Below are 17,573 nucleotides of genomic sequence, written 5' to 3' on the forward strand. Positions count from 1 at the left end.
AACAGTGTGGTCTCAGGACCTGCGGGGTCACTGAAAGATTGGGGTCTGAGTGTGCCAGAGCTGTCAGGTATCAGAATGGGGAAACTGACTACAGAGAAAGAGCCGAGGAATGAGCTCTCAGCTCAGGGATACCTTAAACCGTGACCCATGGCACAGTTGGACCACTGCTCTTTGAGCAGGGACCGCACGAGTGGCAGATCCAGGGAGATTCCCCTTCCTCATCTGGAGGAGCAATGCGGCAGGAATCTGCTGGGTTTGGAGACTCCAAACGGGGGCTGCGCGCCAGAGACAGAAAAGCTTGGTAACAGGCTGGGTGAGCACAGAGCGTGGCCAGAGACCAGGGAGATGGGAGTGTTTAACTCCTTTTCTCTGAGGGCACACTGAGGAGTGGGGACCCCCAGCTCTCGGCTCCTCTGGGCCGAAGATTGAGAGGCTGCCATTTTTATTCCCGTCCTCCAGAGGTCTACGGAAAGTGTTGAGGGAACAAAAACGCCCCAGAGCGAATCTGAGCAGATTTCATAGCCTGGCCCATGGCAAGGGTGCGGTAATTCCGCCTCCGGCAAAGACATTTGAGAATCACTACCAAAGGCCCCTCCCGCAAAAGATCAACAAGAACATCCAGCCAAGACCAAGCTCACCAACCAAGGAGAACAACGGAAATCCAGAGCTAGGGTAAAGCAATGCATGGATTCATGGCTTTCTCCCCATGATCCTTTAGTCTTGCAAACTTAAATTAAATTTTTTAAAATTTATTTTTCTTATTCTAATTTTTTAACTTTTTCTTTTTCCTCTTTTTATGTTTTTTAATTAGTTTTTCTTAATACCTTTCTAAAAAATTCTTTTTAAACCTTCTTTATTATACTCATAGTTTATCCTTCATTGTATTTAACCTTACTTTTTGTATATATATAGGGTTTTTGTTTTTTTCTAAAAAATTTTGGCATACAATTTCTTCTGATTGAACAAAATATACCCTAAATCTAGCACAGGGCTTTGTTCTAGATTCCAGCCTGAGAACATTCTCTCCTCTTTTTATTTCTTCTTTCTTTTTCCAACCAACTTATCTTATCAATTCCTTTATTACAATTTTTTTTTAAATTTTCATCTTTACAGTCATATTCCATCCCTTCATCATGCTTACCCTTATTTTTGTATATATATAAGTCTTTCTTTCTTTAAAATTTTGGGAGGTGGTTTCTTCTAAGAGACCAAAATACACCCAAAATCAAGTGGGTGGCTCTGCTCTATTCACTAGTATAATATATATATATATATATATATATATATATATATATATATATATCTACATACATACATATATATACTTTTTTTTTTTAAATTTCTTTTTACCCCCATTCTTCTTCCCCCGGATGGGAGTCTCTTCTGATTTGGTTAACGTACATTATCCTGGGGCCTTTGTCACCCTTTTACTATTTTATTTTCTCGATACTCACCACAGAAAAAAGAACAAGAGGCAGTACGGATGGCTAGGGACCTAATCAACATGGACATTGGTAGTATGTCAGATCTAGAGTTCAGAATGACAATTCTCAAGGGCTAGCTGGGCTTGAAAAAGGCATGGAAGATATTAGAGAAACCCTGTCTGGAGAAATAAAAGCCCTTTCTGGAGAAATAAAAGAACTAAGGCTAACCAAACTGAAATCAAAAAAGCTATTAATGAGGAGCAATCAAAAATGGAGGTTCTTACTGCTAGGAAAATGAGGCAGAAGAGAGAATTAGTGATATAGGGAAGACCAAATGACAGAGAATAAAGAAGCTGAGCAAAAGAGAGACAAACAACTACTGGACCACGAGGGGAGAATTCAAGAGATAAGTGATATAATCTCTCAAAACAGTATTAGAATAATTGGGATTCCAGAAGAAGAAGAAAGAGAGAGAGGGGCAGAAGGAATATTGGAGCAAATTATAGTAGAGAATTTCCCTAACATGGCAAAGGGAACAAGCATTGAAATCCAGGAGACACACAGAACCCCACTCAAAATCAATAAAAACAGGTCCACATCCCATCATCTGATAGTAAAACTTACTAGTCTTAGTGACAAAGAGAAAATCCTGAAAACAGCTCGGGACAAGAAGTCTGTAACATACAACAGTAGAAATATTAGACTGGCAGCAGACTTATCCACAGAGACCTGGCAGGCCAGAAAGAACTGGCATAATATATTCAGAGCACTAAATAAGAAAAATATGCAGCCAAGAATACTATCTCCAGCTAGGCTATCATTGAAAATAGAAGGAGAGATTAAAAAAACTTCCAGGACAAACAAAAATTAAAAGAATTTGCAGGGGCGCCTGGGTGGCTCAGTGGGTTAAAGCCTCTGCCTTCGGCTCAGGTCATGATCCCAGAGCCCTGGGATCGAGCCCCGCATTGGGCTCTCTGCTCAGCGGGGAGCCTGCTTCCTCCTTCTCTCTCTCTGCCTGCCTCTCTGCCTAATTGTGATCTCTGTCTGTCAAATAAATAAAATCTTTAAAAAAAAAAAAAAAAAAGAATTTGCAAACACCAAACCAGGCCTACAGGAAATATTGAAAGGGGTCCTCCAAGCAAAGAGAGAGCCTAAAAGTATTACAAGAGAAAGGAACGGAGACAATACAGTAATAGTCACCTTACATGCAATACAATGGCACTAAATTCATATCTTTCAATAGTTACCCTGAATGTAAATGGGGTAAATGCCCCAATACAAAGACACAGGGTATCAGAATGGATAAAAACCCAAATCCACCAATATGCTGTCTACAAGAAACTCATTTTAGACCCAAAGACACCTCCAGACTGAAAGTAAGGGGGTAGAAAACAACTTACCATGCTAATGGACATCAAAAGAAAGCTGGGGTGATAATCCTTATATCAGTTAAATTAGATTTTAAGCCAAGGACTATAATAAGAGATGAGGAAGGACACTATATCATACTCAAGGGTCTGTCCAACAAGAAGATCTAACAATTTTAAATATCTATGCCCCTAACATGGGAGCAGTCTACTATACAAACCAATTAATAATAAAATCAAAGAAACACATCGACAATAATACAATAATAGTAGGGGACTTTAACAACCCCCTCACTGAAATGGACAGATCATCCAAGCGAAAGATCAACAAGGAAATAAAGGCCTTAAATGACACACTGGACCAGATGGACATCACAGATACATTCACAACATTCCATCCCAAAGCAACAGAATACACATTCTTCTCTAGTGCACATGAACATTCTCCAGAATAGATCACATCCTGGGTCACAAATCAGGTCTCAACCGGTACCAAAAGATTGGGATCATTCCTTGCATATTTTCAGACCACAATGCTCTGAAGCTAGAACCCAATCACAAAAGGAAAGTTGGAAAGAATTCAAATACATGGAGGCTAAAAAGCATCTTACTAAAGAATGAATGGGTCAACCAGGAAATTAAAGAACTGAAAAAATTCATGGAAACAAATGATAATGAAAGCACAACTGTTCAAAATCTGTGGGACACAGCAAAGACAGTCCTGAGAGGAAAGCATATAGCTATACAAGCCATTTTCAAGAAACAAGAAAGGTCTCAAGTATACAACCTAACCCTGCACCTAAAGGAGCTGGAGAAAGAAGAGCAAAGAAAGCCCAAACCCAGCAGGAGAAAAGAAATAATAAAGATCAGAGCAGAAATCAATGAAATCAACACCAAAAGAATAGTAGAAAAAATCAACAAAACTAGCAGCTGGTTCTTTGAAAGAATTAGTAAGATTGATAGACCCCTGGCCAGACTTATCAAAAAGAAAAGAGAAAGGACCCAAATAAGTAAAATCATGAATGAAAGAGGAGAGATCACAACCAACACCAAAGAAATACAATTATAAGAACATATTATAAGCAACTATACACCAGCAAATTTGACAATCTGGAAGAAATGGATGTATTCCTAGAGATATATAAACTACCACAACTGAACCAGGAAGAAATAGAAAACCTGAACAGACCCATAACCAGTAATGTGATTGAAGCAGTCATCCAAAATCTCCTAACAAACAAGAGCCCAGGGCCAGACGGCTTCCCAAGGGAATTCTTCCGAACATTTCAAGAATAATTAATACCTATTGTCCTGAAACTGTTCCAAAAAATAGAAACGGATGGAAAACTTCCAAACTCATTTTATGGGGCCAGCATTACCTTAATCCCAAAACCAGACAAAGACCCCATCATAAAAGAGAATTACAGACCAATATCCATGATGAACACAGATGCAAAAATTCTCACCAAAATACTAGCCAATAGGATCCAACAGTATATTAAAAGGATTATTCATCACGACCAAGTGTAATTTATTCCTGGGCTGCAAGGTTGAGTCAACATCTGCAAATCAATCAATGCAACACAATACATTAATAAAAGAAAAAACAAGAATCATATGATACTCTCAATTGATGCTGAAAAAGCATTTGACAAAGTACAGCATCCCTTCTTGATCAAAATTCTTCAAAGCATAGGGATAGAGGGTACATTCCTCAATATCATCAGTGCCATCTATGAAAAACCCACAGTTAATATCATTCTCAATGGGAAAAAACTGAGAGCTTTTCCCCTAAGACCAAGAACACGGCAGGGATGCCCAATACACCACTGCTATTCAACATAGTACCAGAACTACTAGCCTCAGCAATCAAACAACAAAAAGAAATTAAAGTCATCCAAATCGGAGAAGAAGAAGTCAAACTCTCACTCGTTGCAGATGATATGATACTTTATGTAGAAAACCCAAAAGACTCCACTCCAAAACTGCTAGAACTAGTACAGGAATTCAGTAAAGTGTCAGGATATAAAATCAATGTATAGAAATCAGTTGCATTTTTATACACCAATAAGAAGACAGAAGAAAGAGAAATTAAGGAGTCGATCCCATTTACAATGGTACCCAAAAACCATAAGATACCTAGGAATAAACCTAACCAAAGAGGCTAAGAATCTGTACTCAGAAAACTATAAAGAACTCATGAAAGAAATTGAGGAAGACACAAAGAAATGGAAAAATGTTCCATGCTCATGGACTGGAAGAACAAATATTGTGAAAATGTCTTCGCTACCTAAAGCAATCTACACATTTAATGCAATCCCTATCAAAATACCATCATTTTTTTTCAAAAAACTGTAACAAATAATCCTAAAATTTATATAAAACCAGAAAAGACCCTGAATAGCCAGAAGAATGTTGAAAAAGAAAGCCCAAGTTGGTGGCATCAGAATTCCAGACTTCAAGCTCTATTACAAAGCTGTAATCACGAAGACAGTATGGTACTGGCACAAAAACAGACACATATATCAATGGAACAGAATAGAGAGCCCAGAAATAGACCCTCAACTTTATGGTCAACTAATCTTTGACAAAGCAGAAAAGAACGTCCAGTGGAAAAAAGACAGTCTCTTCAACAAATGGTGTTGGGAAAATTGTGGACATCCACATGCGGAAGAATGAAACTGGACCATTTCCATACACCATGCACAAAAATAGACTCCAAATGGATGAAAGACCTCAATGTGAAACAGGAATCCATCAAAATCCTTGAGGAGAATGCAGGCAGCAACTCTCTGACCTCAGTTGCAGGAACTTCTTCCTAGAAACACTGCCAAAGGCAAGGGAAGCAAGGGCAAAAATGAACTACTGGGACTTCATTAAGATCAAACGCTTTTGCACAACAAGGGAAACAGTCAACAAAACCAAAAGACAATTGACAGAATGGGAGAAAATATTCACAAACGACATATCAGATAAAAGGCTAGCATTCAAAATCTATAAAGAACTTATCAAACTCAACACCCAAAGAACAAATAATCTAGTCAAGAAATGGGCAGAGACATGAAAACACATTTCCACAAAGAAGACATCCAGATGGCCAACAGACACATGAAAAAGTGCTCAACATCACTCGGCATCAGGGAAATACAAATCAAAAGCACAATGAGATACCACCTCACACCTGTCAGAATGGCTAAAATTAACAAGTCAGGAAACGACAGATGTTGGTGAGGATGTGGAGAAAGGGGAACTCTCCTACGCTGCTGGTGGGAATGTAAGCTTGTGCAAGCCACTCTGGAAAACAGCATGGAGGTTCAAAAAGTTGAAAACAGAGCTACCCTCCAACCCAGCAATCCCACTATTGGGTATTTACCCTAAAGATACAAATGTAGTGACCTGAAGGGGCACGTGTGTAAGCCTGACAATTCACAGACCTGTACCCCTGGGGCAAATAATGCATTATATGTTAATAAAAATAATTAATAAAAAAATGAAAAGAAAAAAATTACATGGAGGAAAATAAAAACCCAGATACAAAATCTCTTTGACGCAGTAGTAGTGGTTCTATGATGGAAGTTTAGAGCAATACAGGCCTACCTCAAGAAAGAAGGAAAATTAAAGCAAAAAAAAGGTAAGAAAAATCTTAAACAACCTAAGATCACACCTAAAGGAGCTAAAAAAAAGAACAACAGGGGCACCTGGGTGGCTCAGTGGGTTAAGCCGCTGCCTTCGGCTCAGGTCATGATCCCAGGTCCTGGGTTCAAGCCCCACATCGGGCTTTCTGCTCAACAGGGAGCCTGCTTCCTCCTCTCTCTCTGCCTGCCTCTCTGCCTACTTGTGATTTCTCTCTGTCAAATAAATAAATAAAAAAAAATCTTAAAAAAAAAAAAAAAAAAAAAAGAACAACAAATGAAGTCTAAAGCCAGCAGAAGGAAAGAAATAATAAAGATTAGAGCAGAAACACATAATATAGAAACTAAAATAACAGAACACATCAATGAAACCAGGAGATGGTTCTTGGAAAAAAAATCAATAAAACTGATAAACCTCTAGCCAGACTTAGCAAAAAGGAAAGAAAAAGAACTCAAATAAATAAAATCACAAATTAGAGAGAAGAAATAACAACCAATAGCAGAGAAATACAAATGATTATAAGAGAATATTACAAAAAACTATACACCAACAAACTGGGCAACCTAGAAGAAACAGGTAAATTCCTAGAAACATTAATCACCAACACTGAAACAGCAAGAAACAGAAAATTTGAACAGATCGACAATCTGCAAAGAAACTGAATCAGTAATCAAAAACTCCCAACAAACAAAAGTGCAAGACCAGATGGCTTCACAGGTGAAAAAAAATTAAGCTCTTAGTTGTTTTAGTGTGATTCTAGTCAAGAATAAAGAGCCACGCTTATAAAACTGTTCAGTCACTGCTATTCTCTTATTAAGCACATTGACAATTTATTAATTCTTAGAGGTAATTAAGATAAATATTAAAGGAAATGCAAATACCCAAATTAGTAAGAAAATCAAATTTTTCTTTCATTAGAATTTCTGCTGGATTATAAATCCTCCACTTAATAGTAATTCAGTATTGACCTGAAACAGATAGCTGGGGATAATGTCACAAATTACATGCTAGTTTTTACAAATGAAGCCCAAAGCCTAAATTCTACTTATTACCTAACATGATAGCCTTTGGAGTCTTCCTGATTAAGCTTACCAGAAACACTATTTTCTGGCATTCAACTCCAGTATATATACTGGAGAATTCTACTTTGAAAATTACCCTTTCACACCACTCTCCCACCTCCTTAAACCCTTGACAGTATCTTTCTAAATTTAGATAAACTATCCAAACCTCTTATAGGCTATATATTTTTATCAAGCTATATGTAGAGAGTAAAGAAAAAAAAATACATATTAGCAAAAGCTTTTGTTTGACTATAAAAATGTAACTACGTGAATGCAAAGAGTATTTTTTTGTGTAGTTATGGAACTGCATTCTAAGAACAAACTGACATCTCAGTTTATTTTACTTACACAATAAGTTTAATTTACATAGAAATGACAGAGCATTTCAAGAGCAAGTCTTAAAAACAATTTCTGCAAGTGACTGCTATAATAATCTCCTTAAGAGAGAAATAAACATAAACTAAAACGGCAGTTCTGAAACATACATAGTAGTTTTCTAGTGAAGACAAAAGTCGATATTTAGTAGGAACATACTAAAAGAAGGAAAAAAAAAAAAAACCCAGAAGGGGTTTTGGTTTAGATTGTTGGCTAAAGCCAGAATCTATTTCCTTAAAACTTCAATCATCAGAAGCTATTTATTAAGGCAGGTTCCTAGGCAATAAACTCAAATTTGTAATATCTTCTGAATTCCACCCTACCCATCAATGAGGAGAAAGGAGGTTTTTCAGTGCTTCTGTGTCCAGGACGTGGTGAAATGCTTTCTACAGGCTCTCACTTACTGCAACCAGTGACATCACTGGTAACACGAAGTACTAAATTACTTCCAAAATATAAATGCAAAACTTTATTTGTTTTCTAGGAAATTTAGGCAGTTATAGAAGAACTTCTATTTTCTGAATTACAGCAGATTCAGTCTAGAGTTTGACCATGAAGAATAAAAATTTTCCAACAAAACATGCCATAAATACAGATGACTTTTAATCAAATAATTTTTATCAGCAAAGCCATAATTGTCTGAAACTCTTAGAAATTAAATGGGAATTAGAGTAAAGTAATTGAAAATTGTTTAGTTCTACAAATGGGAAAATCATCATTAGCATATCATTTTCCTTTCAATAAGTAAACATTATCTTCATGTTCAAATTCCTAAAATTAAGAAATTTCCTAAAATACATAGGTCTAGAATTTATAGTTTATATATTTGTATAACACTCATTTACTACTCAACAAGTACCATAAGAATACAGAAAATTTCCCCAAATTGCCAAAAGATATGCATTAAAAAATATTGTAGGGGTGCCTGGGTGGTTCAGTAGGTTAAGCCTCTGCCTTCAGCTCAGGTCATAATCTCAGGGTCCTGGGATCGAGCCCCGCATCGGGCTCTCTGCTCAGTAGAGAGCCTGCTTCCCCCTCTCTGCCTGCCTCTCTGCCTACTTGTGATCTCTGTCTGTCAAATAAATAAAATAAAATCTTAAAAAAATAAAAAATAAAAAAAATTGTAATACAGTGTAAAGTATCTTAAAGAGAAAGAAAACAAACTCATGCTGTTAGTTTACTAACATTGTTTAAATTCTATTTTATTATTTTTACTTAATTTTTAATCTTGCTAAGTGGAATATTCATATTTAAGGTCACCTTAAATTGTTCTTTTTTTTTTTTTTAAGATTTTATTTATTTATTTGATAGAGAGATAGAGAGCAAAGTAGGCAGAGTGGCAGGCAGAGGGAGAGGGAGAAGCAGGCTCTCCACTGAGCACGGAGCCCGATGTGGGATGTGATCCCAGGACCCCAGGATCAGGACCTGAGCCAAAGGCAGCCGCTTAACCGATTGAGCCACCCAGGCGCCCACCTTAAATCATTCTCAAAAGAAGGCAAGATAGGCGGAAAAAGAGAATGAGAAGAAAAGAAATTGAGAAAAAGAAAAAAAAAGAGTGGTAGAGGAGATGAGAGAAGGCTTCCTAGAAGATATGAAAGCCAAAACCTGAAGGCAGGTAGAGGTAGGGGTATCATGAACAAGGGAGCAAGGGCATTTCAAAGACAGAAAACGGTACGAGATAAAAGTATAAGGTATGAATGAAGGACAGTAAGGTGGTTAAACTAATTGGAAGACACAGCTCAGAAAAAGAAAGGAAGATGGACAAAAAGATAGGTCCACCTATGCATTATTAAATCCTACCATAAATAACACCAAACAAATTTACAATAGTGAAAATTGTGTCATTATGCATATGTAACTAGAATTCATACATCTCAAACCTAAAATGTAGGAAATGAAATTAAATTAATAGTCAACCTTCAGCAGTGAGATTGGTAATAAAAATAAGTATTTCATGGTGTACCCGAATTCAGAGAAATAAAAAATAAAAACACAAGTATTTCAAACAAGACATGAGAAGCAAGATGGTAGGGAACCAAATACTAACAACCAGACTTCCCTTCTCTAATCTTTGGATCTTTTGTTGTGACAGTTTTATGTTAGAAGGTTATATACTTTTGATAAATATATTGGGAAGTAAATGGGATTGGTACTTGAAGCTCAGGGGTCTACTGATCTATTTTGAGACACACTGCATTACAGAATAAATCCTGTGATTTGGGGTGATCATTTGGGGCCAGCTTGATCACGAACACAAATGCGAATGCAGGCACAGGAGGTGGGAAATCTAGATAATGCAGAATATTTTATCTCTATCTATATATAATCATTAAAGTGAAACTTCATAATACTTTATCATAGAGTAAGATCCACCAAAAATCAATCCTGTGACAATCCATATGTCCAAAGAATATAAGATAGGAGATCTAGGAGACAGGAATTACTTGTACATGGACAATCTAATAAGATACAGTTGCTAAATTCTGACAGAGATAATGCTAGGGGATACAGGTTAAGGGTGAAAAAGATGCAGATGACAAAAAGGACAAAGTTTGTTTAGAGAACAGCACCTGTCCAAGTGAACAAATATGCATGGCTCATGGAAAGGAGTAAACTGTAAGCCCCCTTTAAAAACAAAACAAAACAAACATCCCCAGTTCTTCTGTAAGGTCATATACTACGGATATTCCTAGAATCAACATACTACTAGCCTGCGGCATATAAGTAATTCACTAATGGGGAATGGGGAAATATCTCATGTGCAGAAGAAATTATTCAGGGCATTAATTAAACTTAAGTTACAAATGCTAGCGAAAAATGTCAAGAACTCTGAAGGGCCTAAGATTTTATTCTCTTTGCCAGCTAACAAGTTAGCCTGCTACAATTTCATGGATATTGCCAAAAGACACTAGATTTCTATGTCAGAGACAAAAGACTTTATTACTCAAGGTATTCGGCAAGCAGCATAAGCTTATTTTCATCTCTTTCTTTTGTCCTTCAAGTCCTAAAGAGGCAATATGGACAGGCTAAAGATAGAGGCTAAGCACACAGTGGGACTGCATCATAGCTAAGGAACCTCAAAATTTATGAAGCTCAATCTTGTAAGGGGGTTATTAGCAAACCTGCCCATTCTTTGCCACTAGTGGTGGACGGGAAGAGCATTTTCCTGAAGAGCAAACAAATCTGTTCTCTCCCTTGGAGGAAGACACAAGCTCTGTCTTCCAAGCTGTTTCCTACACAAACACCCTTGAAAAGATAGTCCACAGCAAAAGCTGTCAACGCCTTTGCTCAGACACATGTGGAAATGTAATTCATGGAGAACTGTCTTCCAGAAAAGATAAATAAGTTTCATATATTCTTCATGCTGCTGTTTAACCAAGTAATTCATTCTGACTAGTTTTTAAAGAATCAAAACAGTAATATAGGAACTTTAGCTTTTCCTTAAAGAACTAAAGTAGTATGTATTATCACACTAAACAAATGTGTCCATGTGCATTTTATTATTATTTTTTTTTTAGGATTTTGTTTATTAATTTGACAGACAGAGATCACAAGCAGGCAGAGAGGCAGGCAGAGAGAGAGGAAGGGAAGCAGGCTCCCTGCCAAGCAGAGAGCCTGAGGCGGGGCTCGATCCAAGACCCTGGGATCACGACCTGAGCCAAAGGCAGAGGCTTTAACCCACTGAGCCACCCAGGCGCCCCTCCATGTGCATTTTATTAAAATTATTTAACATGACATAGGATGAGTAAAACTTTTGGCTTTAACAGAACATTCACCTTAATGACAAATGCCATTTTCAAGGGTTCCTCACAATGGTACCATGTGAGGAAACTAAATGCTCACAAGACCTAATCCTTCATCAAGTCAAAGGTAAACAGGTTAGACACACTTTATTAGCCAAGCAAATACCAATTTTCTTCACATAGGTAAGAATTTTTTTTACCTTTATTGAGGAGTAACTGTGATGATTTGATATATATACACATTGCATAATGATAAACAAGATTAATACAATTAACATACTCATCACTTCATATAATTAACATAAGTAACTCTTTTTTTTTTTTTAAGATAACCACTTAAAAGAACACTTATTCCTCCTGGCATAGCAGAGGATTCAACCTCTTTAAAACATTTAAAAGATAAAATTTGTCATGAATTTGTCTTCTGATGTAATGACTCACTACAAAATATTAAGGTAATGGGAAGGACAGGTTTACATAAAAACATAAACTTTGAGAATATGTTTCAAACATAACCATTGAAATAAACAAAAAAAACAACAATTTTTAAAATCACTTTTTTTTTTTTAAACAAAAGACTTCATGGGCTGCCTTAGCTTCAAAACCTTTATTCTGATTCTTCAAAACTGGAAGAAAAAAAAAAAAAAAGAGTGTGAAGTTTAATATATGACCATACCTCTCCTAGAGCTTCATATCTTTTCTGGTTCCATCTGTGCAAATCTTCTTGGTAGTTAAAAACAAACGGTTCCCCAGTTTTTATGTGTCTTAACTGTCCCTCTAGAAGATAAACAAACAGTATTGCTATGATTCAGAGTATATTTATAATAATATGAAAAATAAATAACATCTGATAAAAATTTAAAATAACTTTCTCAGAAGTTTCATTTTTTTCTTTGCATTTTTCCTTCAAATATCAACATGATGCAAACATCTAAGTACTATAAAAGAATGCCCTCAACTACTCAAATGCTGTGCCTTTTGACTTTCATTTCTCTAAAGCAAATTAACACTTGAGGGCCTATAATATATAAGGATCATGGCTAGCTACAGCTGTGAACAAGGTCTCAGGGTCTAAGCTTAGAGGTTAGAGGAGGAGTAAAAGCATAAATATCCATGGGGCGCCTGGGTGGCTCAGTGGGTTAAGCCGCTGCCTTCAGCTCGGGTCATGATCTCGGGGTCCTGGGATCGAGCCCCACATCGGGCTCTCTGCTTGACAGGGAGCCTGCTTCCCTCTCTCTCTCTCTCTGTCTCTGCCTGCCTCTCTATCTACTTATGATCTCTCTCTGTCAAATAAATAAATAAAATCTTAAAAAAAAAAAAGCATAAATATCCAAAAGTTAAGCAACTTTTTAGGAAGGTAAACAAGAATGAAGTTAAGTCAACAATCTAAAAACTGCCACAGGCAACTCATGTAGATAATAAAGACCAAAATGAGTTTGGAAAAATGGAAGAGGAAGACCCTTACAGGTTAGAATAGTTTCAGAGGTTCCAGGGAGATTTCTCAACTAGGCCTAAAGTACGGTTAAGATTTCAAATGAACACTGGAGAAAAGCAGGGAGAAAAGCAGTGAGCCAAGATCAATTTGGACTGTCAAGTCAGACACATTCAATTCAGAGATTTTACTGATAATAACTTTGCTAATAATAACAAGGCAATAAGCAATCAAGAGGCACAGGAAAAGAAAAGAAGAAGAGGTCTGGGACAGCCCAGGCATTTCCTCCCAGGTCCTTCGCTCTCACTGGCAGCACTCTTTGGTCCAGAACAGGTGAAGTCTCAATGTGAGGCGAAAAGGTTACCTCATATATTGGTGAGCATTTGGTTACAAAATACTTCAGTTTTATGTGTCAGAGAGTGGTACTGCTTCTGTGATATCCTTCAGAGAATATACTTCAAATATCCACAGATTATGCTTGTTTACCATAAGCAAACCGAAACCAGTCACCCGCTCAAAGTATTCTATAGATAAACACTCTGCTCATAGCAAACATTGGTCTATATTCACTAAAAGATTACATTATCAGTATGTTTTTAAGGAGAAAATACCAGGCCACCTGTGTTCTTTCTGTCCCAGAAGTGTGCTGCTGGTGATCAGGAGAGAGACCACAGGCCAATTACTTTAACCTATTCTCCCCTGCCTCTACCTAGCAATTTAGACAAAAATGTGAAAAATGGACAGAACGTTCAAGTAATAGTGAACAATCCATTTTAACAGAAACAAAACGAAGTACTGAGCCAAACTGCAGAACACTGGTGAACATGTTGGGATCAAAAAGCGGAAGATTCCAACTACTGGATCTGGACTTTACGCTAAGAGCAGTGAGGCACAAGAAAGGGTTTAGAGACCAAAGAGGGACATGACATGCAGAGTGGAACTTAGTATTTGATTTTTATTCAATGAGGGCAGGAGTGGACAGAAAGTTGAAAGGAATGTATGGCACTAAAACTGAACCCTGGAAAAATACTACTTCAAGTAAAACTACTTCACTATTTTTATGAATCAATTTCACCACATATAAAACTGTCTTTTTAAATATGCAAAACAAGGGCTAATCCTTATTTGTAAAGTTTTTAATACTCTCAACATGAGACACTGTGTTGGATCACTACATAGAACACTCTTTTTTGGGTTCTTTAGGAAAATGGGACCTATTAAAATAGCCACCTATTACCACTACTGTTAAAAGTGAAAAGGTTAAGAGGCAAAGAAAGTGAGCACTCTTATCCAGAAAAAATATCTGGATCACTTAGGTTATATTATTATTTGTAAATATGGCATTTCTCAAAGGTTTGGACAATCACTCCAGTGACTGTCAAAGGTCTAATTTAGGCCATTTTAGCTTAGGGTCCCCTAAAATCAGCTATAAAGTTTCACATGTATACCTAAAATGTGTGCTATTCTGGGAAATGTATCCATATAGTTTATCAGATTTGTTATGGAGTCCAGGACCTCAAAGAGGCTATCACTTGCCTAAATGAATTAATAAGTTCAAAGTATTTAGAATACTTCCTGGCATGTATTAAGAGTTCAATAAATGTCAGGTACTATAGAAGACGATATTCAAACTCAAATGGTCTGCCACAAGTTCAATTACTTTTTCTAGTGATCTAAAAGTGTGCTCTCTCATAATACTGCACCAGAGCAGAGGGAGTATAGGTGAGGGTAAAAGGGGAAAAGCCTTCAACTTCTTCATCAGCAAGGACATTTGAGCTGGGCCTTATACGATTACAGCAATGGGAAACACAAGATGTATTTGAAAAGGCACAGAAGGGGTGCCTGGGTGGCTCAGTGGGTTAAGCCTCTGCCTTGGGCTCAGGTCATCATCTCAGGGTCCTTGGATCAAATCCTGCATCAGGCTCTCTGCTCAGCAGGGAGTCTGCTTCCTCCTCTCTCTCTCTCTCTCTCTCTCTCTCTACCTGCCTCTCTGCCTATTTGTGATCTCTCTTTGTCAAATAATTAAATAAAATCTTAAAAAAAAAGGCACAGTGATTTTAAAGAATAAGGTATAAATCCGATGGAGATAAAAACAATCTCTTCCCCTTTGTTACAAATTGTCCGGCTTAGAATAAAATTTGTATCCAAATTCTTCTTTTATCCAACTAACTACTTTAAAATCATTTAGGAAAAATTAGAAATTTCTTCAATCAGGTAATGAAAGTTTAATTTCAAACCTTTTGTAAGAGTTCTTGTTATCATAAAGTTAAAAAAGAAGTCCCGAAAGACACTAAGTTAGAATTGCCTTTTTAGGGGTTTAGTATTGAGACCTAGTTTCCTATCTCCAAATCCTCACCTCTTTGAAAAAATATTCACCATTAACCCAAATTCAAAGGTGAACCGTATCAAGCTAAAAACGGATCCTTAAAAGTGACATTCTCTCCTTAGAATTCAAGCATTTCTCCTTAATACTGTTAGTCTGTGTTTATGCAAGACAATGTCCAAGATACTTATAAAATAAATGGTAGGCGTGTGCAAGGATGCACGCACATTTGAGGCATACATACATGAAAAGGCGTATGTGTATGCAAAGGTATAGGTATCACATAAGTGTGAATGTAAGGTATGTACATTCAAGGGTGTAGAAGTGAGTGAAAAGATGTCTGTATGTATCTGATAAGAAAGGGAAAGATAAAAGTTTATTACTTCTGGAGCACCTGGCTAGCTAGGTTGGTAAAACAAACAATTACTACTCATATATATCTTGGCATTAAGATATCCTTTATTAAAAGCATGAAAATTAACATCAGATAAGAGATCAAAGTTTCCAATATCATGCTTAAAATCAATTAATCTTCTAGTACACAAAGACTGTCACTATAAATCTTAACACATGTAAGTGTTATTATTAAGGGATATCCACTACCATAATGGTAACAAATCACCAATTTAGTTGATGTGGATCAACAAACAGAAAGCTACAACTTAAACTCTACCAAGCCTATAACACTAGTACTCTTCAAATGTTTAATAGTATGTTATTAATTCAATCAATCATAATTCTTTGTTCTAGAAACATCCTTGTAACTTATGGTATGTTCTTCCAAACCCCAAGTGGAAAGTCTTTCTTGTTCAGAATTTAATTAATAAATTTTAAAATAGGCAGGTTGCCTGGGTGGCTCATTCAGTTAAACATCAGCCTTTGGCTCAGATCATGATCTCGGGGTTCTGGGATGGAGCCCCGTACCAGGCTCTCTGCTCAGCAGAGAGTCTGCTTCTCCCTCTCTGTCTCTCTATCTCTCATTCTTACTCTCACTCTCTCTCAAATAAATAATCTTAAAAAAAATAAAATAAATTTTAAAATAAGTATGTTGCCTGAAAAAAATCATGGAAAACTGAGTATTAGGCTTTAAAATATCATCATAGATGATAACGGCTAGCCATTTCCTTTTAAATACGTGAAAAAGTAGTATCTTTCTACATAATATAATTGGAGTTCCAATTGGATGCCTGAGAGTTGAAAGCTCTGGGCTGAAATACGTTAAGTCACATCAAATTCATGTCCATTGGTTTAAGTGATTTGACAATTACAGAAAATTACAATTTGGTTCTTTTCCTTGAGTGAAAAATTTCACCATGAAGGGGTAAGTCATTATTTCTTAAATGAAATACATAAAACATTCTAACTGGCAAATAAAAATAGTGAATAATATCTGTCCTATGATTCTATTAGCATGATAAATAAATCTTGTATGTAGCAAACACTTACTTTCATTAAAAGCATATTCAAATCCTTCCAGGGTATCAGGAAAATCAAGAGGTGGTTCATCTTTTTTCATTAGTTCATCCAAATCAATCCTAGATAATAAATCTAGAAAAGAATATGAAATGAATTAACATTCATTTTCTTAATAAGTTATATTTTAATAACAAAGTTAATAATAGAGATTGTATTTTTGATTATTTTAAGTATCTTTTTTTTTTGTAATAAAGATTTTATTTATTTATTTGACATAGAGAGATAGACGGAGAGGCAGGCAGAGAGAGAGAGAGAGGGAAGCAGGCTCCCCGCTGAGCAGAGAGCCCGATGTGGGACTCGATCCCAGGACCCTGAGATCACGACCCGAGCCGAAGGCAGCGACTTAACCCACTGAGCCACCCAGGCGCCCTTTAAGTATCCTTTTGTTCTACTAGATTACTTTATATGAGTTGCCTTATTGATAATATTTTTAAAATTTTAAGTTCCCCAAGTGCTATATCATGACAATATCAAAAGCACTTTCAAAATATCAATTCCCAAAACAATCACAATTTTAGATCCTATGTACCACTGTAGTAAATTATTAACTTCTTTTCCTCAAAATATTCAGCTATTAATTTGTATCTCACTAACCTCCATCTATAGTTTCAAAAGTTTCAGGTCATTTAAATAGTCACTAAATCTTATATAAAGATGAAACTACCATTTATGAATAAGGAAACTTACAAATTTAAATGGGGTAATATAGCACATTATGGAGAAAATGTGGTTAATA

The 17,573-nt window shown here is 36.5% G+C and overlaps 1 protein-coding gene across 2 annotated transcripts in view; it reads right to left on the minus strand.

The window, feature by feature from the left end:
* The window catches only part of LOC111148361 (family with sequence similarity 172 member A), a 419,289-nt gene that overhangs the window by 355,032 nt on the left and 46,684 nt on the right, over positions 1–17,573 (minus strand). For both annotated transcript variants that reach the window (XM_022504858.1, XM_022504857.1), the window contains 2 exons: positions 16,808–16,909; positions 12,283–12,383 (listed from right to left, as the gene is read on the minus strand). In XM_022504858.1, the coding sequence (XP_022360566.1) occupies positions 12,283–12,383; positions 16,808–16,877 (171 nt within the window). In that variant the 5' untranslated portion in view covers positions 16,878–16,909. The remainder of the gene's footprint in view (positions 1–12,282; positions 12,384–16,807; positions 16,910–17,573) is intronic.

The sequence above is a fragment of the Enhydra lutris genome, unplaced genomic scaffold, assembly GCF_002288905.1.
Source record: "Enhydra lutris kenyoni isolate GAN:26980312 unplaced genomic scaffold, ASM228890v2 scaffoldscaffold19, whole genome shotgun sequence".
NCBI classification, from domain to species: Eukaryota; Metazoa; Chordata; class Mammalia; order Carnivora; family Mustelidae; genus Enhydra; species Enhydra lutris.